We start from the raw sequence: 27686 nt of genomic DNA, 5'->3' as shown, positions 1-27686 counted from the left end.
ATTTGTAGAGCGGCGGTTTGGTCATCAGTCCACACGTTTACAGCTCACTATGCACTAGTGCAGCAGTCCAGGGACGATGCTGCTTTCGGATCAGCGGTTTTGCACACAGCAATGTCTCACTCCGACCCCACCACCTAAGTTGGGCTTAGGAGTCACCTAATGGAATGGATATGAGCAAGCACTCGAAGAAGAAAAGACGGTTACTCACCGTTGTAACTGTTGTTCTTCGAGATGTGTTGCTCATATCCATTCCAAACCCGCCCCCCGTCCCCACTGTCGGAGTAGCCGGCAAGAAGGAACTGAGGGGGCGCCGGGTCGGCTGGGGTATATATTCAGCGCCATGAAGGCGCCACTCTAGGGGGCTCCACAGCCGACCCGCCGGTGTTGCTAGGGTAGAAAATCTTCCGACGATCGTGCACGCGGCGCGCACACACCTAATGGAATGGATATGAGCAACACATCTCGAAGAACAACAGTTACAACGGTGAGTAACCGTCTTATATCTGCATGTGCATATGGCCAGTTCAATGTGAACTCAGCAGCTAGATAGCCCTGCATCACATGTTGTAATTTTAAATGTAAAGTTGTCATTGCAGTGCTTGAGATCTGCATTGTAGGCCAATTAATCCCTGGTGCAACTCTACTGAGTCACACCAGGGATTATTTCGTTCCAGATGTCTAAGGAGCTCTATGGACATACATAGATCAATTTTCATCCCAACACACAGACATAAACCATATTCTGTGCACTGTTTCTTTTAAATAGAAGTTACAACATAGTAACCCACATGCAGCTCTCAACATATACCCTACTCTATATAGTACATCCTACAGTTTCATTGTTTAATAGTAATAATGGGATAGACTTTTTAAAAACTAACCTTAGTTGTACACAGAGTTTTGAAATGGAAGGAAAAGAGGAATAAACCATATATATTTGCTAATCTCTTACATCGACTGTTGCTTGTGTCGTGAGTCCTTTCCCTCCTTGGTCTGCAGCTTCGACTTGCAAAGGAAATGATCCAATCTTTCCTGTCACTGACACTGTATAAATCTGCCCTGTATTTTCATCAATGTCAAATTCATTGGTTTGATGATTCACCAACCTGTACAGCAGAAACCCGTTATCTCCTGAATCTGGGTCTGTGGCCTGGATTCAGAAAAGAAAAAGCAACAATAATGTAGCAGAGCAGTACTCAGCCTCTGGCTTTTGGACTGTAAACTGCTCTTGAGAGTCTGTGGGTTTCTCCCCAATTGGTATTTATAAAATCCTGGCATCCTGGGACTGGTCCGTATAATTTTTAAATGCATAGACCTGTACCTCCCTTCCATTAACACAAGTGAAAAGGGGGCAGAAACCATCAGAATCAGGTTGATGGAAGGGGGAAATAATGGCTCTATGAAATGCATCCTAGTGAGCCCGCTGAAGATTATACAGCTACTAGAGTCAAGGGGGCAGCACTCGGTTGAAAGGAGCAGGGATGGTGGAGCAGCTGCATTCTGCAACACAGGGCTGGCTCAAACTTTTTTGCCGACCCAGGCAAAAAAGAAGAGTGCCACCCTGCCGTAACACCCCCCCCCCAACGCTGCGCCACCGCCCCCCCCCCCCCCAGCGCCGTGCCGCCGACCCCCCGCCCTTAGCGCCTCGCCAGGCCACCCAACCCCCCGCCCTTCCCCCCCAAGCATCGCGCCGGCCAAACCCCCAGTGCGCCGCGCCGCGCCGGGCCGGGCCGGGCCAGGCCGCCCAAACCCCCAGAGCACTGCGCCGGCCAAACCCCCACCCTGGGCCGGGCCGGGCCACCCAAACCCCCGGAGCGCCGTGACGGCCAAACCCCCCCAGCGCCGGGCCAGGCCACCCAAACCCCCGCCCCGAGCACCGGGTCGCCCAAACCCCCGAGCGCCTCACCCCCTCAGCGCCTTGCCGGGCCGCCCTCCCCCCCCCGAGCGTCGCACCGGCCAAACCCCCACCCAAGCACCGAGCCGGGCCGCCCAAACCCCCGGAGCGCCGCACCGGCCAACCCCTCCCCCCCCAGTGCCAGGCCGAGCCGTGCTGGCCAAACCCCCCCAGTGCTGGGCCGGGCCGCCCAAACCCCTGCCGTCCCCCAGCGCCGCGCTGCGCCGCGCGGTGCCACGCCACTGAAGCAAAAAAAAAAAACCCTCGAGCGCCACCCAAACCCCCGGAGCGCCGCACCGGCCAACCCCTCCCCCCCCAGTGCCAGGCCGGGCCGTGCTGGCCAAACCCCCCCAGTGCTGGGCCAGGCTGCCCAAACCCCTGCCGTCCCCCAGCGCCGCGCTGCACCGCACGGTGCCACGCCACTGAAGCAAAAAAAAAAAAAACCCTCGAGCGCCGCCCAAACCCCCGGAGCGCTGCGCTGGCCAAACCCCCGCCCCAGGCCGGGCCGGGCTGTCTAAACCCCTGCCCCGAGCGCCGGGTCGCCCAAACCCCCGAGCGCCTCGCCGGACTGCCGGACCGCCGAACCCCCTCAGCGCCTTGCTGGGCTGCCCAAACCCGCGTAGCGTCGCACCGGCCAACCCCCTGCCCCCTCCCAGTGCCGGGTCGGGCCGCGCCGGCCAAACCCCCAGAGCACTGCGCCGGCCAAACCCCCACCCCCCCCAACACCACGCCACGCCACCAAAGCAAAAAAAAAAACCCTCGAGCGCCGCCCTGCCGAACAAAAACAAAAACACTGGTCGGCTGGTGCCTGGAGCCAGCCCTGCTGCAACATATTCCCCACTGGGCCTGGTGGATAATTGAGCAGATATCAGTGGTTTGGCCTGAAAAAGAGCTCTATGTAAGCTCAAAAGCTTGTCTCTTTTACTGTCTTTTACCAAAAGTTTGTCCAATAAAAGATATTACCTCACTCTCCTTGTGTCTCAGATATCAATGGGGAAGTTACTAGTGCTCTGTGCAGCTTTAACTCCCATTCCAGTCAGATGCAGGGGGAGAGTCAATGACAAAATGACTCCAGAGGGAGCCACAGGACTTGGGAAATCATAGCAGTGAATCTGCACAGGACAGCAGTTTTCCTTCCACAGACCTCTATATCTATGGGGAATGGGTTTGGAGGGAGTGTCCTCTGCATTTGGCCACCCCAAGTCCCTCTCCTTAAGAAGCCTCAAGGAAATTCCCTAAGATGAACCTTGCAGAGTTTCCTGGGCCCTCTGTCTCCCTCCTGAATGACTTAGCACTATTTTAGTAATATGATTTCAAGAGCGTTGTGAAGGGCCTGCCCACAGTGGCAATTAAATGCTGTTAGTGAGCTGGTTTATAAACCCAGTTTACTAACAGCTCCTGCTATTATTATTTAAGGGCCTCATCTTGCACCATTGAAGTCAGTGGGAGTTTTCTCACTGACTTTAGTGGCAATAGGATTGGGCCCTAAACACAGCTAACCTGGTCTGTGCAGGGTAGGTAGGCATAATGGGCCAGATTCTCGTTTACGATTCAGCCCCTTTTATGCTATTCAAGCAGTGTAAAAGCGGCTGCATTCTGACTGTAACTGGCCAGCACCAGCTCTTGGATCCATGCCTACCCTCTGGATGGGATTATGTCGAGCCTCAGTTGGTGCAGTGTTCTTTAGGTACCATACATCAGTGGCATAAGTTAGAGCAGGCCCCTTAGGCTGCTCCAGTTCACGCCAAGGCTGGGGCAGGCACAAACCAGCTCACAGCACCAGGGAACTATAACAAGCTCCCTGATGTCCCCCATCATTAGCTGAGCAGATCTCAGATGCAGGGCAGAAGATGACCCAACATTTTAAAAACATGTTTAAAAATGGCTCCACTAACCCAGTTTAATGGCCAGTGTGAATGGAGCCCAAGTCTTTCAAAAGCCTTCAGATACTCAGGAAGGGCAGAAATATACTCTACCTGAACTTTAACAACTGGGAATTTGTACGGCACTGAGTTCAAGATCCGAACAGAGTAGGAGCTGGGCAAAAATGCTGGCTTTTCATTTACATCTTGCACTAAGATTGATAGTCTTGCCACATTTTGAGAAAACAGACCTTTAAAAAATAAATACATTAATTTAATTAAATCCTGTATCATGCAGAACATATCACTGAAGCTACAAACATGTCTCACCATTAACCCCGAGCATTGCTTTCAGATGTGAAGGCAGGCAGTTTTAAGACAAAGGCTATGCTGAATGGGGGTGAGGAGGGGTGGCACAGAACAAAAAAGTCCCCAGAAGAACTCTGGCGGACTCAACTAGAATTCCTCTGGGAGCTCTGGGTGGCACATGCTGGAGTGATGCAGTGTGAAAGGGTGCAGCATGTTAGCCAGGACAGACAGGAGCTGGGGCCATAGAACTATGCCATTTGGGAAGTCCAGTGCCAACAGCTGCGTTCTCATCTGTGGCTGTGGTGAACTCCTGTGAAGGAGTGCAAAGTTGAGGGAAGGTTCTTTGCTGTCTGTTGCCTGCATACTGCCCACACAATCTGGCCCTTAGCTTTAAATCTTTCACTACCGCTTTGTCATTTAAAGCAATTCACATTTTCTGTTTCTAAATTTAGTTCAAATATAGAATGCACAAGAAGTGTCCTGTGCTTAACACCCTCCAATTCAAACTGCAATGTCCTTCAAAGGAAAAAATATACCTGAATACTGGACCTGTGTGCCAGAAGAGGGACTTTCATTTGCTTCAACTGTAATTGTATACTGAGAAATTTCCTCATAGTTCAAGTTAATTGCCGTTTTTAGCTGTCCACTTTTTGTATCCAGTATAAAATGGGCTGAAAGGGAAAATGTGCACTTTTCAGTAATATACCGGTAGTTACCCTTTTCATTTGTATCCTTCACACCTCTTCTATCTGTGTTGCTCTTGTAATACTACTGTACTGCCTCAGTTCTTGGGGACTGAATGCTAGTGTATTTCAATACTAATACAGGAGTGGCAAAAGTACCAAAACCTCAACAAACTTTCAACCAGAAGCAGGTCACCAGCTGTGCTTTTTATGACTTCACACATTGCTTGTTAATACATCTGTATTTCCTATACAAAAAGAGCAAAATGTGCACTTTCAATCTAGATGACTTATTCCAGTCCAGGGTCTCTCAAACCTTTTCCATAGTGTGATGACATCATAAGAGAGATCTTGATTTATCACCCCACCTCTCCTCCTATTTGCAAGTGTGTGGACTACTATGCTTCCCATTCATGATTGCATAACATTCCTCAGGCAACTATAGCAGTTGCTTACATGGAAGAGTAATATTTGGTAAGCGTGGCGTGTGTTTTTATAGCTGTCTTTTAGTAACATTTACCAGCTGGAAACAAGAAGGAATGACCAGCCAGCTTTCCATCAGCAAGGCTCCGCTGACCACCATTGTTTTAGATTAGGGAAGACACACGTGAAGAAGAAAGACTATAACATCTCCATGAGAGAGAAAGCCAAGTGAGCCTCTCACTGTAAGACCCGCCCCCACTGATTCTCTATCTTGAATCTCCTCAAAGTCCTTTCCCTGAACGGACAGACTTCTTACATTTAAAGGTGCAGTATACAGAAGACAGAATGTTAGTTATGTGCGCTGCACCTGTCTTTCTACTTGATTTGCATTTTTTTACTCAGATTTTCATTATTCCAAGTTTTTAGACATAGGGGGCCATATTCCCAAATGTTGTAAATGTAGGTTGAAGTTGCACACCAGTAAATTGGTGTGACTGCAAGCTGATGTAATAGAAAAGCAACTGGCAAACAACAAGGTACTTGCTTACCCCTTCCTATTAGTCGTTTCTCCTGAGACCCTTCCCCCTTTTGCTCTTTCAGCATGTAAATTACACCCACGTAAACCCACTTGGCAACATGGAATTTATACCACCACCTAGGTTTACTTCTGACCTTGGCCAAATAAAACCAGTGATGTCTTATACCAAAGAGATATAGTAAGAAATCATGTCACTCTCCATACCTACATTTTATTCCATCATCATTATTCTCACTCGGTTTCATTGCTAAATAGAATATGATCTCCCACCCAGAGCTAGTTTATAGTGCTATATTTGCCTACTTTAGGGTGTAAGAAGAAGCTGTACTCACCACGCTCATTACCAGATACAATTTTGTAATCAATTGGTCTCCCTAAGGCTTCCATCACAGCAAAAGTGTAAACTAAATGTGCAGCTCCTGTGTCTTCCATCACAGTTGTGCTAACAGAAAAAAGACGACAGACTGTGATGATAGATTTTACTGGCACAAATACCAATAGCTGATTTGTTGGCAGTGCATGTTGTTGAACCTTTGAGACTTGGGAGAAGATGTTCTTGATGGAAGATCCTTGGCTATGGACCTTTTTCCCCTCTGGAGGGTGCCTACTGGAGTATGCTGGCTTTCAAAGAGCAGTGCAAGACTCGTCTTTTTGGCCAAGCATTCATTTGACTTTGGGTCAAGGCTAGGGAAGATCTTTCCATTTGGTGGTGGGTGGTTGATAGGGGGTTGATGCCCAGTATGTGTAGGACCAATTGCATTTAAAGCCCACAACAATATGCCAGTAATAATTATTGACATGAAATCAATACATTTTTATACCAAAATACTGATCGATGGTGTGCATGAGAAAGGAGAAAAAAAGGGTGATCTTTACTCTGATTGGGTGAGTTTGGAGAACAAGTGCATTTTATAAGCTGAAGAATAAGGCAATAAAAATGTAAAACATGGTTCCAAACATCAGATGCACAAAACAATTAGACTAGGGACATTTTCTGGCTTTGTTATTTAAAATTAAGTGTTTGTTTCTTCCCACACGAAGAAAAATGGAATTTCCATCTTTGGAAATACTACCCCCAATACTTTTAACGAATTCAGTGGCATTGTGGTCTCAGCTACAAGGAAAATTCAAAACAATGACACTCATGTAATTGAATATAAAAACCCCTCACCTGATGTCAGTCTGATTAAACTGTGGGACAAATGGGCGATTGTCAAGCACATTGAGTTTAATCAAGGCTGTGCTATTTAATGGAGGAGAACCTCGGTCTTTAGCTATTATTCTCAAAGGGATCTCTCCAGGTTTGGACAGGTTTCCAATTGTTATTATTTTCCCCTCATTTATATCCTCAATCAAGAAGAACTGGCTGAAGCTAAAATCCGGCAGGATATAGTATTCAATAAGAGCATTTTCCCCCTGCAATAGCAAGAACACATTAGTAGAATTTCAGAGAGAGAAGTGGGAGAAGACTATTATTAAGCACAGGAGATCGGTATTCTATGCTCTGTCAGAACTGTGCCTTGGTTTCCTCACCTGTAAAACAGGGATAAAAATTAATCTTTACTTGCCACAGATGTTGAGAAGCTTTCTTTGTTAATGTTTGTAAAGGATTTTGATATCTTCACTCACAGTGAATTAGGCACAATTATTTCCACTTATAAAGCCGCATCTGCCAAATTAAAATGGCTGAACATCAGGCTCTCTGGGTTTGAACCAAAGCCTACTGAAGACAATAGGAGTATTTCCACTGACTTCAGCGGGCTTCAGATCAGGCACCAAGTGTTCAAACTGCTACATAGGAAGAGAGAAATGATTTAAGTGTTTTGTATTGAATACCTCCCAAGCACCAAGAAGAGAGAGCAGAAAAAATCCCAAATTGCACTTTCAACTGCCTCTTTAATTCAGAAACACATCCCTGAGACAGGATTTGGTGGTCTCTGTCCAGTTTTCAGTGGCTGGGGGGTCCATATGACCCCTTCCACAACTGGTGGTGATTGACACACTTCTAGGCAATCTTCACAGAGGGGCCAAGACTGAATGGACATGGAGACTGAACTATTCTTCCCCCCCTCCCCCCCCCACTCCCTTGGTCAGGAGAGTGTGGGAGAAGATTGCATTGCCAACTCCCTTTTTCCTGTTCCGTCCATTAAGAGAGTCTTCCCAGCTGTCAACCCAGTGTCTTTCATGAGCATTAAATTCACACTGAGAGTTAAAAAGTATTTATAAATAAAAGAAGAAAAGAAATGAGAAGGAACATTGCAAAACAGAGCTTTTAGTTTTATTATAGCAGTAAATTAGAGCTGGAGATACATAGTTTGACCAGATCTGTACCCCATCAAATAGAGAGGCAACAGCCACTGATATTTCTTTTGATGGCACTCCTGGAAGTTCCCTCTCCTGAAAGGGGTATGTTCAGGAATGTTGTTGCTATGCTGAGCTGGCAGACTGGCCAATGCCAATCAGTGAGCACAGTGATAAGAGCACTAGAAATGCATAGATGAAATGCAACTATTCATAGAAATATTACTCTCAGGACTGGTGTTCCTGGGAGTAACAACACAGTGAACAGTAGTCGGGTATGCAGTGTAAAATATTTTGAGGATACTTGTGGAGAGTGTGCCCTTGTAGCCAAGAAGGCTAACGGCATATTGGGCTGTATTAGTAGGAGCACTGCCAGCAGATCGAGGGAAGTGATTATTTCCCTCTATTCGGCACTGGTGAGGCCACATCTGGAGTATTGCATCCAGTTTTGGGCTCCCCACTACAGAAAGGATGTGGACAAATTGGAGAGAGTCCAGCAGAGGGCAATGAAAATTATCAGGGGGCTGGGGCACATGACTTATGAGGAGAGGCTGAGGGAACTGGGCTTATTTAGTCTGCAGAAGAGAAGAGTGAGGGGGAATTTGATAGCAGCCTTCAACTACCTGAAGGGGGTTTCAAAGAGGATGGAGCTAGGCTGTTCTTAGTGATGGCAGATGACCGAACAAGGAGCAATGGTCTCAAGTTGCAGTGAGGGAGGTCTAGGTTGGATATTAGGAAAAACTATTTCACTAGGAGGGTGGTGAAGCACTGGAATGGGTTACCTAGGGAAGTAGTGGAATCTCCATCCTTAGAGGTTTTTAAGTCCTGGCTTGACAAAGCCCTGGCTGGGATGATTTAGTTGGGGTTGGTCCTGCTTTGAGCTGGGGGTTGGACTAGATGACCTCCTGAGGTCTCTTCCAGCCCTAATCTTCTATGATTTTATGAGAATCTGGTGAGTACATAGCCCATATTCAGTATTTTTCACTTTTCTATTACCTTCCATCTGAGGAATCCAAATAACTTTACAAACACTAATTAATTAAGCCGCACAACACTATATATTGCACAACCTATATATTGCAAAGGAGGAAACTAAAGTACAGCTCAATTAAATAACTTGCCCAAAATCACAGAGTGAGTCAGCGTCAGAAAAAGAACTCAGGAGTCCTGATTCCCCATTTTGGATGGAGAAAATCTTACAACAGTCTTAAAATTAAAAACTAACAGTCACCTGATCTTTGTCTGTGGCTTTCACAGTAATGACGTGAGCTGCTACAGGATTGATCATGTTTATTGTCACATTATAGGAGTCCTGAGTGAATTCTGGAGCGTTATCATTTATATCAGCCACTACAACAGTGACAGTAGTATTGGCCTGGAAAACAAAATTATTTCAGATATGTTTAGAATATTTAAGATGACTCATTTATCCTTGCTTGCAACAGTAAACACAAATTAGAATCCAAAGAATCCTGTAGTATAATATTAGCATAGCTTTAATTTCTTTATTCACTTCACAGAATTCTAAGATCTACATTCATTCTAAGGAAATGAATATGAGAAGAGGCAACACATTTACAGGAGCTGTTGGGCTCTACAATGTGAAAGGTCTATAGCATTCTGAGTAAATAAGATATGACATGACGTGATGTGTGGGGACAGCATACCATACCTCAGATGCTAGTTGAGGATGAGGGAAAGGGAAAGTGTTGATATTTTTTTAATGTTTATATTATAGCATTTCAAAATTAAAAGTAGATACTATAGAAATGGAAAGATTTGCTGCAAATTAATTTTCACTGATTTGGAGATCAGTATTGGTGATTTGCAAAATATTAGTGTAATTACTATGCTAATTATAACAGCAAGCAATCCTCTTCCCCAGCAGAGGTTGGTTGGGAAATAATGTAGGGCCAGATTCTGACATTCATCCCCATGGGACTAGTTGTGGCATAAGATTAATCAATTATGAATACAGGTGGCAGAATCTGACCCATAACATGAATATGCCAGGGGTTCTCAGACTTTTGTACTGGTGACCCCTTTCACACAGAAAGCCTCTGAGTGCGACCCCCCCCTTACACATTAAAAACACTTTTGTATCTATTTAACACCATTATAAATGCTGGAGGCAAAGAGGGGCTTGGGGGGGAGGATGACAGCTCGCGACCCCCCCCATGTAATAACCTCACGACCCTCTGAGGGGTCCAGATCCCCAGTTTGAGAACCCCTGGAATAAGTGGACAGTCCCTTTCTGTACTGCTATAAACAGGTGTACCTTATAATAACTATTAAAACATTTGAGCCAATGCTAAGCTCTGATTCTCCTCCCACTTAACACTGTGAAATCAGGAGTAACTCCATTCAAGTCACTCCACTTACACTGGTCACAAGTCAGTATAAGAGGAGGATCTGTCCCTTTGGCCACATTCACCCTCCAGATATTCTGATTAATAGATTCCAAGGCCACACTGTGATCATCTAGTCTGCCCTCCTGCATAATACAGACCATAGAACTTCTCCAAAATAATTCCTAGAGCAGATCTTTTAGAAACATATCAACCTTTATTTAAAAATCACCAGTGATGGGCTGGTAATTCCTTATTCAAAGTCAAAGGCTTTCATGGCCCCTCATATTTACTAGAAAGGTAAAAAATGTACCAATGGTAAATTAGAAGTTTATATCATTTGGGTGTGCTTTGAGAAGTTGACCTAGAAAGCTTAGCCTTGAAAGACAAGAGTGTGTGGTGAGTGGGAGCTTCTTTGCTTAAGATCATAACATTTTCAGTGCCTCAGAGTCCCGCCAACTGCTTTAACACTGGAGCAGCTCCACTAGTCTTTGTTGTGGGGTGAGCACTACCAGCTATGTGGTCTAGACCTGCTTTGAGCGGTAAATGTTCCCATTGATTATAAAAACGCTCTCTTACCTGATAGAAAGGGGCAGATTTATTGTTGCATGCGTTCACTGTAAGGATGTATCTATTCAGAGTTTCATAGTCTGGAGAATTCTTTATCTTAATGTTCCCATGTACTTCATCTATTTCAAATATATTTCCACCACCACCTACAGTACATTCAAGGAAACATTATACGTTAACACTGTCTGAGAGGCAGGTAGCTGGCAACACTCTCCAGTCAGCTGTTAACATCTTTCTTGCTCTGAAAGCAATCCTCTGTTTCACACAATCAAAGTAATGCAGTAGAAAAGGTAAAGATACGAATTAAACAAATAATGTGAGTGAAATGAGTATCTGTGATGGGAACCAGAGAATGGGTCAACAGACACTGCTCAATGAAGGGTTAAATAGCTCCATGCTTAAAGATACCTAAAGTGAGGACAATAAATGGCAACTGCTGTTGGACAATTCATACCAATATATTGCACACCTTGGGCTAAATCCTGAAAAAAACTAGCTATTCTGAGCCAGAGCAGCTCAGCCCTCTTTTTTCCCTCCAGATCCACTATCAGCCACCATTATAGTTCCCTGACCTTCAGCTTGATGGTCACTGTTCAGTTTCAAGAAATAACTTAAAGCCTCAGTGTTGCTCCAAGTTTGCTGACTGCAACAGCTTCCAAGGGCCATTACCACAGCCAGGGATTGCTAGGGCGCAGCAGTGCTCCAGACATGCCTCTTTCCCTGTCACGCTCCTAATGCTTTCAACCTTCTTTACACTGCTGGAGCAGTAGTGACCCGAGTCTATTCTCATCCCATTTAGTTAAGAAGGAGCAGCTTTGACTCTAAATTGATTCTAAATCCAGGCAGGTGAGTGACGCATACACCTGGAGAGGAGATGATTATTATTTTTGAAAACCAAAACATGCTACAGAAAAATCTCAATGACTTTCAGAAAGATTTATTCAATACAGACAAACTGAAGTCTGGTTAGGAACTTGAAAACAGAACTGTTTTGCAGTTGATCTAGCCATGGTGCTGCTATATTAGAGGAAACTTTGCTGCGGTTTTTACTGCTTTTTTTGCCCATCCTTGTTCAAAGCCATAGCAGGAACTTTGTGCATATAGGAAATAAAGAGACAATATGAAAAAATAATCTGAATACATGTACACTCGTTCTCCCAACATGGGGGGAAAAAAACTATCATCAGGATTGATTCTCTTGTGGCATAATTTACACCTTTTCAAAGTTAGTGTAAAATGCTCAGAATCCACACGTGTGATTAGAGAATTCTGATTTGGTAGCATTTGACACCCCTTCTGCACAAGTAGGAATGCCAAGGTTCTAGCCAGGGGAGAAAGGGAGAATCCGGCCTCAGTCCTTTCCTCAACACACAGAAGCTGACACAGCATGTATTAAAATGTTCTTTCTACCAAAACGAATCATGTTAATTACAGTTTATGCGGCAGATCAGTTAAGAGTTTTCAGAATAGAAGAGAGGTTTTTTGCAGGTGGATGAAAGGTTATTTTTAATGGCAGTTAGTAGTATGATTTAAAAGTGAGCAAAGTTTCGATCCATCAACAGTCATGGAAGTTGCTACTCAATCAGTTTGAGCATTGTAAAAAGACAGTACAGTTGTAGATTGGTAATATATATATTTGGATTAAATAGTAAGGAGCTACAAGACACTAAATATAATGCTATTGATGCTCACAGGAGAGTGGACATTATGAATCTAAATTAGATAGTTCCATAAGAGAATCGATTGTTACCTATGAGATTATACAGAACAAAGGCATTATCTCCCTCATCTCTGTCTGTTGCAGTGACTTTTCCAACAATGAATCCTACAGGTGCATTTTCCATAACACTGAGCGTATTCACTGGGTCAAACACTGGTGGGCAGTCATTAATGTCAATGATGTTTATGATGACGGTGCAATAACCCCTTTTCTTCTCAGGGATCCCATTGTCTTCAGCATATATTACAACCTATAAATAACACAAATATAGCTACTGGGTCAACTGCATAATGGGAAGAGCTTTTTGATTTTTTTAAATTTAAAACCAACATTTCAAGTTCACCTTAAAGACAATGCATGAAATCTGTCTGAGAAATTGAAACCTTTTCTCATCCAAATGTTCCTATATATAAAGTATTATTATTATTAAATGAACCTATTAGTTAATTAGCTTTTGGCAGAAGAGAAAACAGAAGCGACACATGTGGCAACAAAAAATTGCATGGATTGATTTTGAGCTCTTTTATCTCTAAGGCCCTGATCTTGCAAAGATCTGAGCACATGCTTAACCTTATGCACATGGGCAGTCCCAGCACATGAAGTGAAAGTTACTTACATGCTTAAATCTTTACAGAGTGGGGCCTAAGATCCTTGCCCGTACTTTATGTTGTTAGTAATTATTACGTATAATCAGTGTTTGACTTGAATAGATATAATGTAAAGTCGCATATCTTTTTAAATGATATGTAAAATGTTCAAACCCATCTGAACCAAAAAAAAAACAAAAATCTCACTGATTACCCTGGGTTTAAATCAAGAAATCTGAATAGGGAAAAACTGGAAGTGGCAGTTTAAAGCAAACCTGATACTTTGTAGGTCCCTCTTCATAATCAACAGGAACAGTGGAGTAAAGAATCCCAGTAGCTTCATCTATCCTGAATTTCTGTATATCTCCACTCAGAATGCCGTATGTGAGAAAACCGTTTCTACCTGTATCATTATCTTGAGCCTTCATCTGAATGATTTGGGTAGAAGTTGAATTCTGTCAATACAGAACAGAGGGAAATGGTCAAAGATGTTTTGATTAGTTGCTTTTTCCTGTTTTAAATATGAATAATTGCTAGAGCAAAGTGTGTGGCTTTGTTTTAAGGAGAAACTCAACAGCCTCTGCCCCCACCTTTTTTAAATTAAAGGAACACTGTCAACTTAAGAATCACACTGCTGTCTGAATATTGTTTATCCAGCAATCTTACTTGTAACTGAAAAATAAATATATAAAATATTTTTATGTAATTTCAGCTTTTTTACTGGTTTTTTTTATTCCTTTGACAGCACATTGTGCACAGTCAATTTCATTCTTTCAGTTAAGTTCTGATCCGAAGCCAATGGGAGGTTCCTAGTTAGTCAGTTCCCTCCGTGTGAGTCTTTCACACAGAAATATGGCAGACAATTGTATTCTTTTTGGGGGAGGTTGGAAAATGTGATTGTAACCCCCACCCTACTCCCAAACTGGCAGGTGGGTCAGTGGCAGGTGTAGTAGCTAAATATACTTTTAACTCAATTTTGGAAATTGACTAGGTTTCAAATTGGCTGTGTTCCTTAGAGGGAATCTGTATGGGCCAGCTGTTAATCTTAGATGCAAAGCTTGCATCACAGCATATATCAAAATAGCCTTGATGTGCTTTATTTTATTTTTTTATAGCTGGACGCTGAAAGGTACTGAGGTGTTATTTAAAAAAAAAACAAATCTCTAGTTGAAATATTGAGCTGGATTCATTTTCAGAATTAAAATGTGGCTTCCTTGGCAGGCAAAAAGGAGTTTAATGACAGACTAAATCAGAAATCTGGCTTGCTTGGAACGCTGCTGTTAGTTTATGAGCAAGATACATCATAATGGATAGTGCTGGAGAAAGCAGAGCGGAAAGAGCTATTTTAAAGGAGTCTTCCTCCTTATTCACTGCAGGAAGCAGAGAAAAGTCAAAGCGAGTATCTGCGGCCCAACCGTGTTCCCTAAATAGGTTGAGAAGGTGCAAGAGCAAGCTCTAAGGGCAAACCCATATGCAAGAAGGGTTTGATGTTCTCTTTGAGTGGGGTCCCGTTAGTGAAAGATCATTGTTTGCTCAATGTGTTTATGTTTCCATGCACTTCTCTTTATGTGATGGAGTTTTCAGTTTCAAATATATTATCACATGTCAAGACAACATTTTGAGTCTTTTCCCTCATTGGATGTTTACCATCACATTTCAAAGTAGCAGCCGTGTTAGTCTATATCCGCAAAAAGAACAGGAGTACTTGTGGCACCTTAGAGACTAACAAATTTATTTCAGCATAAGCTTTCGTGGGCTACAGCCCACTTCTTCAGATGCACAGAGTGGAACGCACAGACAGAAGATATTTATACATAGAGAGAACATGAAAAGGTGGAAGTACGCATACCAATTATAAGAGGCCAATCAATTGAGATGAGCTATCAGTAGCAGCAGAAGAAAAAACTTTGAAGTGATAATCGAGATGACCCAAAGAAGGTGTGAGGAGAACTTAACATGGGGTGAAAAAGATTGAATTAGTGTAATGACCCAACCATTCCCAGTCTCTGTTTAGACCTAAGTCTCTCTTTGGAGTCTGTTTTTGAAGTTTTTTTGTTGCAAAACTGATACCTTCAAGTCTGTCACTGAGTGATTAGAGAGGTTGAAGTGTCCATTTATTCTTTTGCGTAGAGACTGTCCAGTTTGGCCAATGTACATGGCAGAGGGGCATTGCTGGCACATGATGGCAAATCTGACATCAGGAATCATAACATTCAAAAACCAGTGGGAGAACACTTCAACCTCTCTAATCACTCAGTGACAGACTTGAAGGTGTCAGTTTTGCAACAAAAAAACTTCAAAAACAGACTCCAAAGAGAGACTGCTGAACTCAAATTAATATGCAAATTAGACACACTTAACTTAGGTCTAAACAGAGACTGGGAATGGTTGGGTCATTACACTAATTGAATTCCCCCCCCCCCCATGTTAAGTTCTCCTCACACCTTCTATGGGTCATCTCGATTATCACTTCAAAGTTTTTTCTTCTGCTGCTACTGATAGCTCATCTCAATTGATTGGCCTCTTACAATTGGTATGCGTACTTCCACCTTTTCATGTTCTCTCTATGTATAAATATCTTCTGTCTGTGTGTTCCACTCTATGCATCTGAAGAAGTGAGCTGTAGCCCATGAAAACTTATGCTGAAATAAATTTGTTAGTCTCTAAGGTGCCACAAGTACTCCTGTTCTTTTTACCTTCACATTGGCATTCAGCACAAAGGACATTTCATTGTTTGGGGAATAACATTTTCTCACCTCTTGTAGTGTTGCTTCAAGCAAAGAGGATGGGAAAACAGGAGGGAAATCATTTTCATCAATGACTGTCACTTGCACAGACACTTGACTGTAGATGTTGGGCTCAGATGAATCTATTGCTTGCACGATAAAGAGGATTGGAAACTCTTCTACTGTCAGGTTCTTTGTTGTTCTTATTATGCCACTAAACTGATCAATACTAAAGTAACCTAATAAAGAAAGAAAACACAGATTACACTATGTACCATTTTCTCAACTTTTGAAACTATCCTAGAGATACAGGTCTTATTATGCAAACCATCATATACAATTCACTTATTATAGTGCCTTCCAAAAAGAACACTTAGGGCCTGTCAAGACAAACAGGTAGTGCATGGCATGCTGGGCTGTAAATCGACAGCTCCATATTGTGCTGTGCGCTAACTGTCCATGTGGACGCTGGTACTGCAGACTAAAAGTTCTCTAGTGCGCTTTGATCTACTTCACTTTGAAACAGGAAGTCAGCGTGTCTTAGGAAACGTTTAGTGCACAGTAGCAGGATGCACATGGCCAGTTAGTGCATGGCAGACCACAGCAGATTTATTCCCAAGCTTGCTGAGCACTAATGGCTCATCTAGACAAGCTCTAAGGATGAAATATGGATTTATATAGATATCAAGAATATCCAAAATTATCACAATTAATGACAACAAACAATTTGGAAGGCATAGTCAACCTTGCGCTTGAAGGCTTAAACCCTTTTTTATTAGAGATCACGATGAGACCTAATGTGGGAGACAAATTACCCCAAATCTGCTTTGCAAGGTTTTTACACCTTCCTTGAAAGCATCTGCTGCTGGCCACTACCTGAGACAGGATACTTGACTACATGGACCACTAATCTGATCCAGTGTGACAATTTCTATGTTCCTATGAACTCCTGGTCCCATTGAAGTAAACGGGAGTTTTGCCACTGAGTGCAACAGGGCTAGGATTTCACTCTAAATGCTTTATAAAAAGAGAAACAAAACACAGAGAACGAGAGAGAGAGAAACATCCACAATGAAAAACGGGGAGGGAATCAGCAGAGTATTTTGATGGGTTGTGGAGGAACTTCTTTATCACAAACCTACCTTTATTCAGTGACTTCATATAAACAGCTTACCCTTTTCATTGCCTGATATAATGCTGTATATTACAGGGCTCTTATACAGCACACTGATCTCTACTACGAATGTCCCTGGTAATGCTTTCTCACTCAGAGCATCAGGCTGGTAGACATCTGCAGAGAACACTGGGAATGAAGTGTTGATGGGGGCAATCATCACTGACACCTGGGAGGAAAAACCCAACAGTAATGTTATTAGGTTTTCAATGCAAACAGATTTTCTTTTGTCATTTTGCAGTGGTAAAATAGTCTAGCAACATGTCAATGATTAAAAAACACAGCAACAGCTGACATTGTTATATGTTGTTTGACATGTTAATCTCGTGAAAGTAATTTGAGTAAACGAGGTATGAATAATTGAGCCTGATGAATAATTTAGTTCACCAATATGATTTTTCTAATTATATAGAGGGATTTCAATTAATCAGATAATAAAGCACACATCAGATAGTTCAGTTGGCTAAACAGCTCAAGGAATGGGGTATTGATTTGTGTGATAGGACTTCTAACAAACTCTTCCACTGCAATTTGTAGAGCATGAGGAGAGACTGAAAAATATAAATATTTTAGAATATATTAGTTATTTTAAGATAATTATACTTTATTTTATGAAAAAATGGCTACAAATTATGTACAGACAGTGCCTACTGGCTGATCATCTTTAACTGGCGTTTAGGTTTAAACTCCATCAGTTAGCTGCTGTCCTATTCCCTGAAGGATGAAGGCTTATGATTCTATATTTTTGAATTCTGTTTAATGTAACCATGCATGTTGTTATCCATACAAATGTCCAATCCTTTTTAGAATCCTGTTAAACTCTTAACCTCAACAATATTTTGTGTCATGAGTTCCGCTGGCTGATTATGAACATTGAATAAAAGGGTATTTCCTTTTGCTGGGTTTAAATTTGTTGCCTAACAAGCTAATTGAATGTATAATGAGAGGGTAAATATGAACACCTGATTTACCTACTCTTGTTCACTATTTTATATACCTCCACCATGTTCCCTCTTATTTAGTCCTCTCAGTTAAACAGTCCCAATCTTTAGATCCCACAAAGAAATCTCATTTCTCTCATTTTCTTCCCCTGTGTCCTGCACTCCTTCTATTTTTGTTAGGTGGGGGCATGCCATGTATGTATATAATGGCATTATAATATTTGCAGTATTTTCGATCCCACTCCTCATGCATGCAATAACATGGTTGGCTTTTCCAACTGCTGCTATGCATTAAGCACAGGTCATCATCGAACTCTCCCAATAGATGCTTCGGTCTTTTTTCCAGTGTGGTGACATTCCATTTAGAACAAAGCAACTTGGTGAATAAACTGTGTGAGCACTGGCTAAGGCAATATTGTTCAGTACCTTGACAGAGGTTGAAAGAGGTGGAAGACCTGAGTCTGTTGCAGTGACCATCAAAGAATACTGCACAGTGGTAGTTTGTTTCACTGTGTCTCTTGTCAAAATGATCTGTCCCGTGGTACTTGAAATCTTAAAAAGGCCTTCAAAATTCCCACCTACGGCAAGAGAAATAGGGCTATAGGAAACTTCCAACAGAGTCAACCTGGTCTATCCCAGATCCCCAAGTGAAATCAGAAAGTGGTAAAAGTGGATGGGAGGGGGAGGCAAGGGAAAGGTGGAGTAACACAGTAAGGGGTTTGCGAATGGGCAGGCCTCCATGGCACCACTACATCCCCAAATCACAATGACATCAGAATATTTGCATCATAATGGACTAATGGGCTTTCTGCCACCTTGCTTCTACATAGACCCAGCCCTGCCTTCTGGAGAGCAGCAGAGAGAATGGGAAAACCCTCTGGGGCCTCACACTCCTACAAAGGCAGGCAACCAAGGAGAGGGGCAATTCATAGATGAGCTAAGTATTATGATTATTTCCCACCATCTGAGGAAGTTGTAAGGGTTGGTTTTTCTTTCTGTTAAAGGGAGGGGACTAATAATGCAAGATAGATGGGTGGTTGGAGAAAGTCTCTATGGAAGGAAGGTAGAAATAATTAAGTAAGTAAGTAAACTATTAAAATCAGAAGCAGTGCACCCAGGATCACCTATTCAAAAGAGAAGTGGGTAGTGTGACAGACATGAAGGTTGCACATGGGTCTATGGCTCGATAGGGTATTTTAAAAATGATAATTAAAATGGAAAGTTTAAATGATTCAGAGGCATTAAGTGATGCATACTGAGATGAAGGTCCAGCAATTAGGGCAGTAGCCTAGGACTTCAGGGACTTGAATTTAAGTCCCTGCTCTGCCACAGGCTTCCTGTCTGACCCTGGGTAAGTAGCTTAAGCCCAGATCCTCAAGGATGTTTAGGCACCAAAGGTGCCAAAACCTTTGTAGAAGTGTGTGTATTGGGGGAGAGGGAAGGCCAAAGTGCCTCCTCCCTCTCAGTGGAGTCTGGTGCTCTGGCAGTGAGCCAGCTGCCCTATCTTCTGGTGCCATAGCAGCCCCTGATGGGCAAAAGGTGTAACAGCAGCGCCTCTCTGGCAGAATCTATTATTCTGTGGGCGGGGGGAAGGGGGAGGCGGGAATCTGTGCAGGACATTAATTCTGTGCTTATATTTCTTTTGCCATCAGGGGCTCGTTCACCTGCACATCTACCAATGTGATATATGCCATCATGTGCCAGCAATGCCCCTCTGCCATGTACATTGGCCAAACTGGACAGTCTCTATGCAAAAGAATTAATGGACACAAATCTGACATCAGGAATCATAATACTCAAAAACCAGTGGGAGAACACTTTAACCTGTCTGGTCATTCTATGACAGATCTGCGGGTGGCTATCTTAAAACAGAAAAACTTCAAAAACAGACTCCAACGAGAGACTGCTGAGCTGGAATTGATATGCAAACTAGACACAATCAACTCAGGATTAAATAAGGACTGGGAATGGCTGAGCCATTACAAACATTGAATCTATCTCCCCTTGTAAGTATTCTCACACTTGCTTCTTATCAAACTGTCTGTACTGAGCTACCTTGATTATCACTTCAAAAGTTTTTTTCTCTTACTTAATTGGCCTCTCAGAGTTGGTAAGACAACTCCCACCTGTTCATGCTCTCTGTATGTGTGTATATATTTCTCCTCAATATATGTTTCACTCTATATGCATCCGAAGAAGTGGGCTGTAGCCCACAAAAGCTTATGCTCTAATAAATTTGTTAGTCTCTAAGGTGCCACAAGTACTCCTGTTCTTTTTGAGGATACAGACTAACACGGCTGCTACCCTGAAACCTGAAATTTAATTGTGTTTTACCTTCTAAAAGTCTCCATTCTAGTTGCAAAATTTTAAGATGTATATTAGTGCTATCAAGACCACAGCAATTCATGCCAGAGGTGGTTATTTTCACTGTACCGGTTAGATTGTAGTAAATGCCTTCATCAAAACCTTTGCTTTCATCTGTTGCATTGATATCTACTACCATCATGCCAGCAGTTGAATTGTCTTGAAGAATCTTGTAGTATGAAGGCCTGTCAAATTTGGGTCCTTCTTCATTTACATCTTCCACGTTAACTAAATGAAAGGATATATAGACAAGTGAAAATGTGAGTTTAGTCTAAATGACTATGGGCCAGCTCCTCAGCTGGTGTAAATCAGGGTAGCTCCATTGAATTCTCTTGGGGATATGTCAATTTACACAAGCTAAGGATCTAGTGCTCTATTTCTGTATCTCAAATCTCCTGGTCACTATTCAGTTCTGTATACTCCTAAAATAAAAGTTTAATAAAGGAGTACATTGGGGCGTTAAAACGTTGTAAGGCAGGATTTTGTAGGAGTCTTTGGATGTCCATCAGCTTCTGTTTCATACAATAATCAGTAGTACCAGAGTCACGTGACCTGATTTCCAGAAGTGCTGAGCACCCAGTAGTTCCCACTGATATCAACCAAAGAAATAATGACTATTTGTTGTGAAAAGTTTTGTTTTTGAAAAAAAAAAAATTGGACAAAAACTTGTTTAGAAAAATATTTCAATCTGCAACAATTCCATTCCCAAAATCCCACTGCCATCAATTAAAATGTTTTACTTTAGCAGGTTGCTATTACTAAAGAAGACTTTATACGTGACTTACAATTATGTGTCTATACGTAGCAGCCTTGGAAAAGTTTACAGCAAAAATAGGAGTAAATTCTCTGAAGTAAGTTTTACCTACCTGTAACATTTGCTGTATCCTGGAAATGTGGATCTCCAGGATTGAAAGCTTTCAGTACAATTGTGTGTTGGGCACAATTTTCATAATCCAGAGGCTGCAGGGTTGTAATATGTCCAGAAAGTTCTCCGACATAAAATGAGGTTGCTTCAATTATAGCATAATGAATAACAGCATTGTAACCTGTGTCTTTATCTGTTGCTGTCACATTCAAAATCTAGATGAGAAGAAAAAACATAGCATAACTAACACAGTGGCTGACTGACCAAATGGTTTGCAGGATTTTATATTTTAAATGTATCACATTTACTGCCTTAATTATTAATACGGAATTCTCCAGTACTGCCAGAGTGGCAACACAATCTACTGCAATGAAGATGACTGAGATGTGGCAGAATCTTTGCTGATTTCTAATGAGATACTTTTCCCCCTGAGTCTTACGAATCTAATTCATATCAGTAAGGCAGGTATCCAGGTCCACCAGGGGTAAGGCAGCCAGGGCTGGCTCTGACTTTTTTGCCGCCCAAGGCAAAAAAGCCTCCTGCCCCCCCCCCCCCCAGTGCGGCAGGGGAGTACGCCGAGCTGAGCCGCGGGCCGCTCTTCCCAACCAGCCGGAGCGCCGGGGGGGAGGGCGGAGAGCCCGGCCGAGGCTCCGCTCTCCCCGACCGGCCAGAGCGCCGGGGGGAGTTTGGCGAGCCAGCCGGGGCTCCACTCTCCCCGGCAGCCAGAGCACTGGTGGGAGGGCGGAGAGCCTGGCCGGGGCTCCGCTCTCCCGGACCGGCTGGAGCGCCGGGGGGAGTTTGGCGAGCCGGCCAGGGCTCCGCTCTCTCCGGCGGCCAGAGCACTGCGGGAGGGTGGAGAGCCCGGCCGGGGCTCCGCTCTCCCGGACCGGCCAGAGCACTGGGGGAGGGCGGAGAGCCCGGCCGGGGCTCCGCTCTCCCCGGCGGCCAGAGCACTGCGGGAGGGTGGAGAGCCCGGCCGGGGCTCCGCTCTCCCGGACCGGCTGGAGCACTGGGGGAGGGCGGAGAGCCCGGCCGTGGCTCCGCTCTCCCCGGCAGCCAGAGCGCCGGGAAGAGGGCGGAGAGCCCAGCCGGGGCTCCGCTCTCCCCGGCGGCTGGAGCCGGAGCACCGCGCCGCCCCCCTCCAGGTGCCGCCCCAAGCACAAGCTTGATGGGCTGGTGCCTGGAGCCGGCCCTGAAGGCAGCATTTCTAAGCTTTATATAAAGAAAATAATCCCACAACCAAAGGCTATTTCTTCTTCATTTTACATACCACACTCGGAGGCTCATTCTCTTTCACAGTCACATTAAATGATTTCTGTAGGAACACTGGAGGGTTGTCATTCACATCTTCTACAGTGATGCTGAGAACTAAACTTGCAGATTGTTTGGGGATTCCAGAATCAGTGGCCTGTAACGAAATAACTCATAACTGAATATAGGGCTAAATTGTGCAGTCCTTAGTCATGTAAAATTCCCATTAACTGTTGCAACTTATGCCTATTAACATAAACTAGAGTTTTACCTAAATAAGAACTGCAGAATTTGGCCAATAATCAATAATTTAACAACCCATGACACTGTTATAATCAGATCTGTATATCTGAAATTTGAACAAATGAAATTCTACAAGATGACTGTGCTCTGCCATCACTCTTGGTGCAGGTACTTCTTTATATATTCATTCTTTCTTTCTATATTCTGTAGAGTGCTTTAACACACTAAGTTATATTGATATATGTGTGTGAATGTATTATATCTATATTGTATATACAAACATACAATACTTAATTATTGACAGACTTGGCAGAATTTGATTTTTGTAATACATTGACGGATAATATCAATGTATATTTTTAAGCATTTTTTCTATTTCTATCGATAAAAATTTTCACAGTTGAACAGCATTATGGATTTTAAGCCTATTTTTATCTGTTTAAATTTTCACAGTTGTGGGAAATTCTGGGGAGTCAGACAATAGTTATTTAATGACAGTAGACTCTGAAATTCAAAACGTTTAAGCTTTATAACCATTAAAACACAAATTGTCAACATTACATGTCAAAATTTACAAAGTAAATATCCTTAAATCAAACTCTAATAAGTTCTCAAGCAGCATTTTTCTTATGTTGCCTCTTTGTAAATTCCTATTATCATTGATGGAAATATTTTTTCATCAATTTGATGTGTACAGTGAAATCAGTGTTCACTGATAATGTAATACTTCCAAGCCCAATTACTGATACAAAGTACTTCCTTTTATAAATTCGGAATTTATTGTCTTTTAAGAAGGGTCTGCTCAGTTTTGACTATGCCCCCACCCCATAGTTCTGACTGTCTCCCTTGAATCTTCTCTTTGCCAGGCTAAATAAATAAATATGTGTTAAAACCAAAGAGCCCCTGAAAGTCTACATGTGCATGTGTGGTCCAATGTGGAAACCTTTACTATGTCAATGAGCACTTAGTCACAGGAGTAGTCCCATTGAAGTCAATGGACTGGCTCGCATGAAAACATGCTCTTCAATCAGGCACTATGTTTTCCTTTGGAAGCTTCATGAGGAAACACAAATAATTTATCAAGTAATATAAAAAGAAGGTTTAAATATGTATATATTGAAAAAATATATTCATCAGCTGAGAGTGATGCCTGATATGGATTAGCCAAGCCATTAAAAAAAAAGTTATGGTGCAGTAGTACTTCAACAACTGCAGTCTGAAATGAATTGAGGAACAATATTCACAGCAAGTCATGCTGATGTTTTATGATAATATTTAATCTTTAAAATATGAACTTCATGGCGCAAATTCTTTGCTGCACCAATTTACTCCAGTAGAGAATCAGATCCCATGAATTAATCCGAATTCATTCATTCACTCACTCACTCGGGGATGAATTTGGCCCAATATTACAATACTTCATTGTTGGAAAGTATTTTTTCTTATGATGGGTCAGTATTCTCTCTGTCTCTGTATGCCTTGTGTTGAGTATCTGACAAACTGTTAGATCCATGTGTCCACTTACTATTATTTTCAATTCATAACTGTCCACCATTTCTCTGTCCAAGGCTCTTTTTGTAGCCAGCCTGGCAGTGGAACTGTTAATATGGAAAGTTCCCGCAAAGTGATTCTCCAAGGAGTAGTTTATAAGGGCGTTCACTCCTACATCTTGGTCTACAGCAGAAAATATGCCAAAGTCTATAGTGTCTTCATTCTCAGGAGCTGATCGTTTGGTTTGAATCAGTGTTGAGAAAACAGGAGAATTGTCATTGGTATCATTCACGATGATTGTAACCTGTATAAAAGAAAGACATTTTTCTGAGCCATAAAAATAGCACACACGAGTAAATTCTGTCTGAGTCAGTAAGATTGTAAGCGCTCTGAGTCAGAGACTGACTTTTTGTTCTGTGTTCATGACTTGGACTACTAGGCACTAATACAAATAATAACAATAAAAATAACATTAGTATCCCAACTTTTAGAATACTCGCTTTGCAGATTAGGATCCTGACTGCCAACAAGAACCTAGCACCTCCGATTCAGATGCCACTTATCTAATGGGCTGTAGCAAGTTGTAGACAGAACAGTATACAGTCTAGGCAAAACCAGTGTATTCTATGTGGCTTTCAAGCATGCCTGCACAGAGCATCAGTGAGCACTATGGGAGTGTAATTTCTAAAGTTCACTAATGTGTTGCACACTAATTGGTCCATGTAGACCCTGCTGGTATGCAGTAAAAGTTCCCTAGTGCATTTTAATGTAGTGTAGTTTCAAACAGTCTTATGTTAAAGCACATTAGGAACTTTTAGTGCACACCCACAGGGTCTACATGGACCAATTAGTGCACAGTACCTTAGTGCATTTTAGAAATCACACCCCTGTAGTGTGCATTGCTGCACCATGTAGACATGCCTTCAAGCAACTTTATTCATCCAGGGGCAATCTTGACTGCACTAATGTTCTGGAGCAGGGATCGGCAAGCTTTGGCACACAGCCTGTCAGGGAAATCCGCTGGCGGGCTGGGATGGTTTGTTTACCTGCAGTGTCCGCAGGTTTGGCTGATCGCAGGTCCCACTGGCCGTGGTTCACCGTTCCAGGCCAATGGGTGCTGTGGGAAGTGGTGCGGGCTGAGTGATGTGCTGGCCGCCACTTCCCGCAGTTCCCGAACCTGGGGAGGCTGCAGGTAAACTAGGGTTACCATATTTTGAGTGTCCAAAAAGAGGACACTCCACGGTGCTCCATCCTCCTTATATCCTTTGCCTTCTTCTTCTGTCTCCTCTTTTCCCTCCATCTTTTTCCATCTGTCCCTTACATTTCCAATATTTCTGTCCTTCCTACATACCATATTTCATTCCTTGGGTTTCCCTGCCCCAACTCAATCCTATCTCTACAAAATACCAATGCAGTGGAAGAAAAAAAAAATTCTGGCAAATACTTTATTTTTCTTGCACTGTACTTGAAAGTTATACCTAGTTAACTATATTAAAGAAATTGCACTCATTATGATAGTTTCAGCCTGATGTAAAAATAAGGAACTTAGCAAAACTCTTAAAAACAACATTTATAATGGAAAAAGCATTTAATCTTTATCTTCTGTCTAACATGAAAATTCCAATATTATAATTAAAGGGACAGAAGCAACTTAAATCTCACTGCTCTAGTTCCTTTCTGCCTAATAGTGATAGCTGTAACACCTAAAATTATTCTAATTGAAAGAGATAAAAAAAAATTCTTGTTTACTTTGTACACTTGATTGCACTTTGTGTATAGTCAGTTTCAATGTTTCCCCAAAATAGGGAGTTACTGAGATTCCTTGTTATTTGTATGGGTCATTTACAAAGCAACCTTTTTTAAACAAGAGGAAACTGCGGTTGTAAAATCACAGAAATTTGCAGAGGACTCTCTAGGAAAACTACTCTCTTTTTGAAGTCCAATTGACATTGTCCCTTTAAGAAAATCAGAAACTAGTTACAAATTGATTCTTAAAATACTTTTGCTAACCATCATTTCTCTATAGTATATGACATTAAAAATAATGTCCTCTGGGTATCATTGCTTATTTTTAAACTACATATTCAGCATTTTCAAAACACTTTAAAATGCAATATACTGTACCAAAGTCACAGCTGAATTGGGTGGCATCGCAGAATCAACGGCTTCTACAATGATGCTATAAAGATCCTGCTCTTCTCGATCTAAACTGACAAGGGTCATAATGTTTCCTTGGTCATTAACAGAAAACTTGTCAGTATATGACTTGAGAGAGTATATGACTCTAATGGCTATGCTTCCGGTCAGGGCCTTCACAGAGCCAACAGCAGTTGTGACTGGTTCCTGTTCCAAAATGCTGAACTCATAGCTGGAGCTTTCAAAAGTCAGTCCAAAGTCAGTGTCATTTACCAGCAGATAGAGAATAACAGAAGCTAGTGGAGGAAAAGACAGATAAAAACAGTGAAATATCATGCACTGTGTTTTGACTCCCTAAAGTAAATGCCAAGGACGTTTTGAGCAACAGACTTGCTCAGAAGGATGTTTAAGATGTTGAAAGCTGACTGACTGCCCAGTTCTCTTAAGCAAATCAAAGAATCTGGAAAAACGGAGAGGAAAATACCATACTGATATGCTCTTTAGTGCATGACTGTAGAGTGCCTATCACAGTTGAGGCCTGATCCCCCAACATAAATAAATAAGCAATAATTTTAAACAGAATTAATAAATCTCGCTCTGTGTTAATGTGATTCTGTGGCCACGTGATGGGAGGCATCAGTAAAAGAAATACAATCAGAAGAGTAACGCACACCTCATTGCGGAATTGTAATATGGATGCTGACCCCAAGTAATTTGGACTCCATAGGGATGTGATTAATTCAAACTTGTGAAGTTTGCCAGGTTTACATTTGAGATTGAATATTCATGCAGCCCAATGCATTCTTGAGCACTATTTGGGAGAAAAATGGGTGAAAGCACATCACTTACCATTCGATGTTAGCTGAGGAACCCCATGGTCAGTAGCAATGACTGTCAATGTAATGACTGTGTCAGCTGTGATATGGGCTAGATTACTGGCAAGAGTGATCTCTCCAGTAAGTTTATTTACCCAGAAATCATCAGAATGGTTCATGAAGCTGTATTAGAGAGAAGTGAGTGTATCATTCATATTATTCACATCAGAAGTATTCTACCTTTATTATTAAAGTTTTATGATAAACAGCCTACCAATTATATTTGCCTAGTTATAATGATTATAGGAGTGGTAGGACAACTGCTGCTGTCTCATTAACCTAAACAAATGAGACTATATTTCCTAGCACGTCTTCCATTTTAGCCAAGATGGCATTCAGACTTTCAGTTTCCATTCCACCCACAAGTTTTAGATCCCTCTATGAA

At 42.4% G+C, this 27686-nt stretch overlaps 1 protein-coding gene across 1 annotated transcript in view; it reads right to left on the bottom strand.

Moving 5' to 3' along the window:
• LOC135982606 (protocadherin Fat 4-like) overlaps positions 1-27686 on the bottom strand; it is a 105286-nt gene that overhangs the window by 18445 nt on the left and 59155 nt on the right. Inside the window, exons 21-38 of the mRNA XM_065589995.1 lie at positions 27276-27424; positions 26415-26722; positions 24325-24594; positions 22576-22713; positions 21307-21520; positions 20510-20668; positions 18503-18654; positions 17136-17304; positions 15992-16200; positions 13511-13690; positions 12679-12898; positions 10938-11074; positions 9242-9385; positions 6881-7125; positions 6042-6151; positions 4602-4736; positions 3871-4007; positions 953-1150 (exon numbers count right to left, since the gene is read on the bottom strand). Coding sequence (XP_065446067.1) covers positions 953-1150; positions 3871-4007; positions 4602-4736; positions 6042-6151; positions 6881-7125; positions 9242-9385; positions 10938-11074; positions 12679-12898; positions 13511-13690; positions 15992-16200; positions 17136-17304; positions 18503-18654; positions 20510-20668; positions 21307-21520; positions 22576-22713; positions 24325-24594; positions 26415-26722; positions 27276-27424 — 3274 coding nt within the window. The remainder of the gene's footprint in view (positions 1-952; positions 1151-3870; positions 4008-4601; positions 4737-6041; positions 6152-6880; positions 7126-9241; positions 9386-10937; positions 11075-12678; positions 12899-13510; positions 13691-15991; positions 16201-17135; positions 17305-18502; positions 18655-20509; positions 20669-21306; positions 21521-22575; positions 22714-24324; positions 24595-26414; positions 26723-27275; positions 27425-27686) is intronic.

This window comes from Chrysemys picta, chromosome 3, assembly GCF_011386835.1.
Source record: "Chrysemys picta bellii isolate R12L10 chromosome 3, ASM1138683v2, whole genome shotgun sequence".
In the NCBI taxonomy this organism is placed as follows: domain Eukaryota; kingdom Metazoa; phylum Chordata; order Testudines; family Emydidae; genus Chrysemys; species Chrysemys picta.
This window is presented reverse-complemented; position numbering and strand designations above follow the sequence as displayed.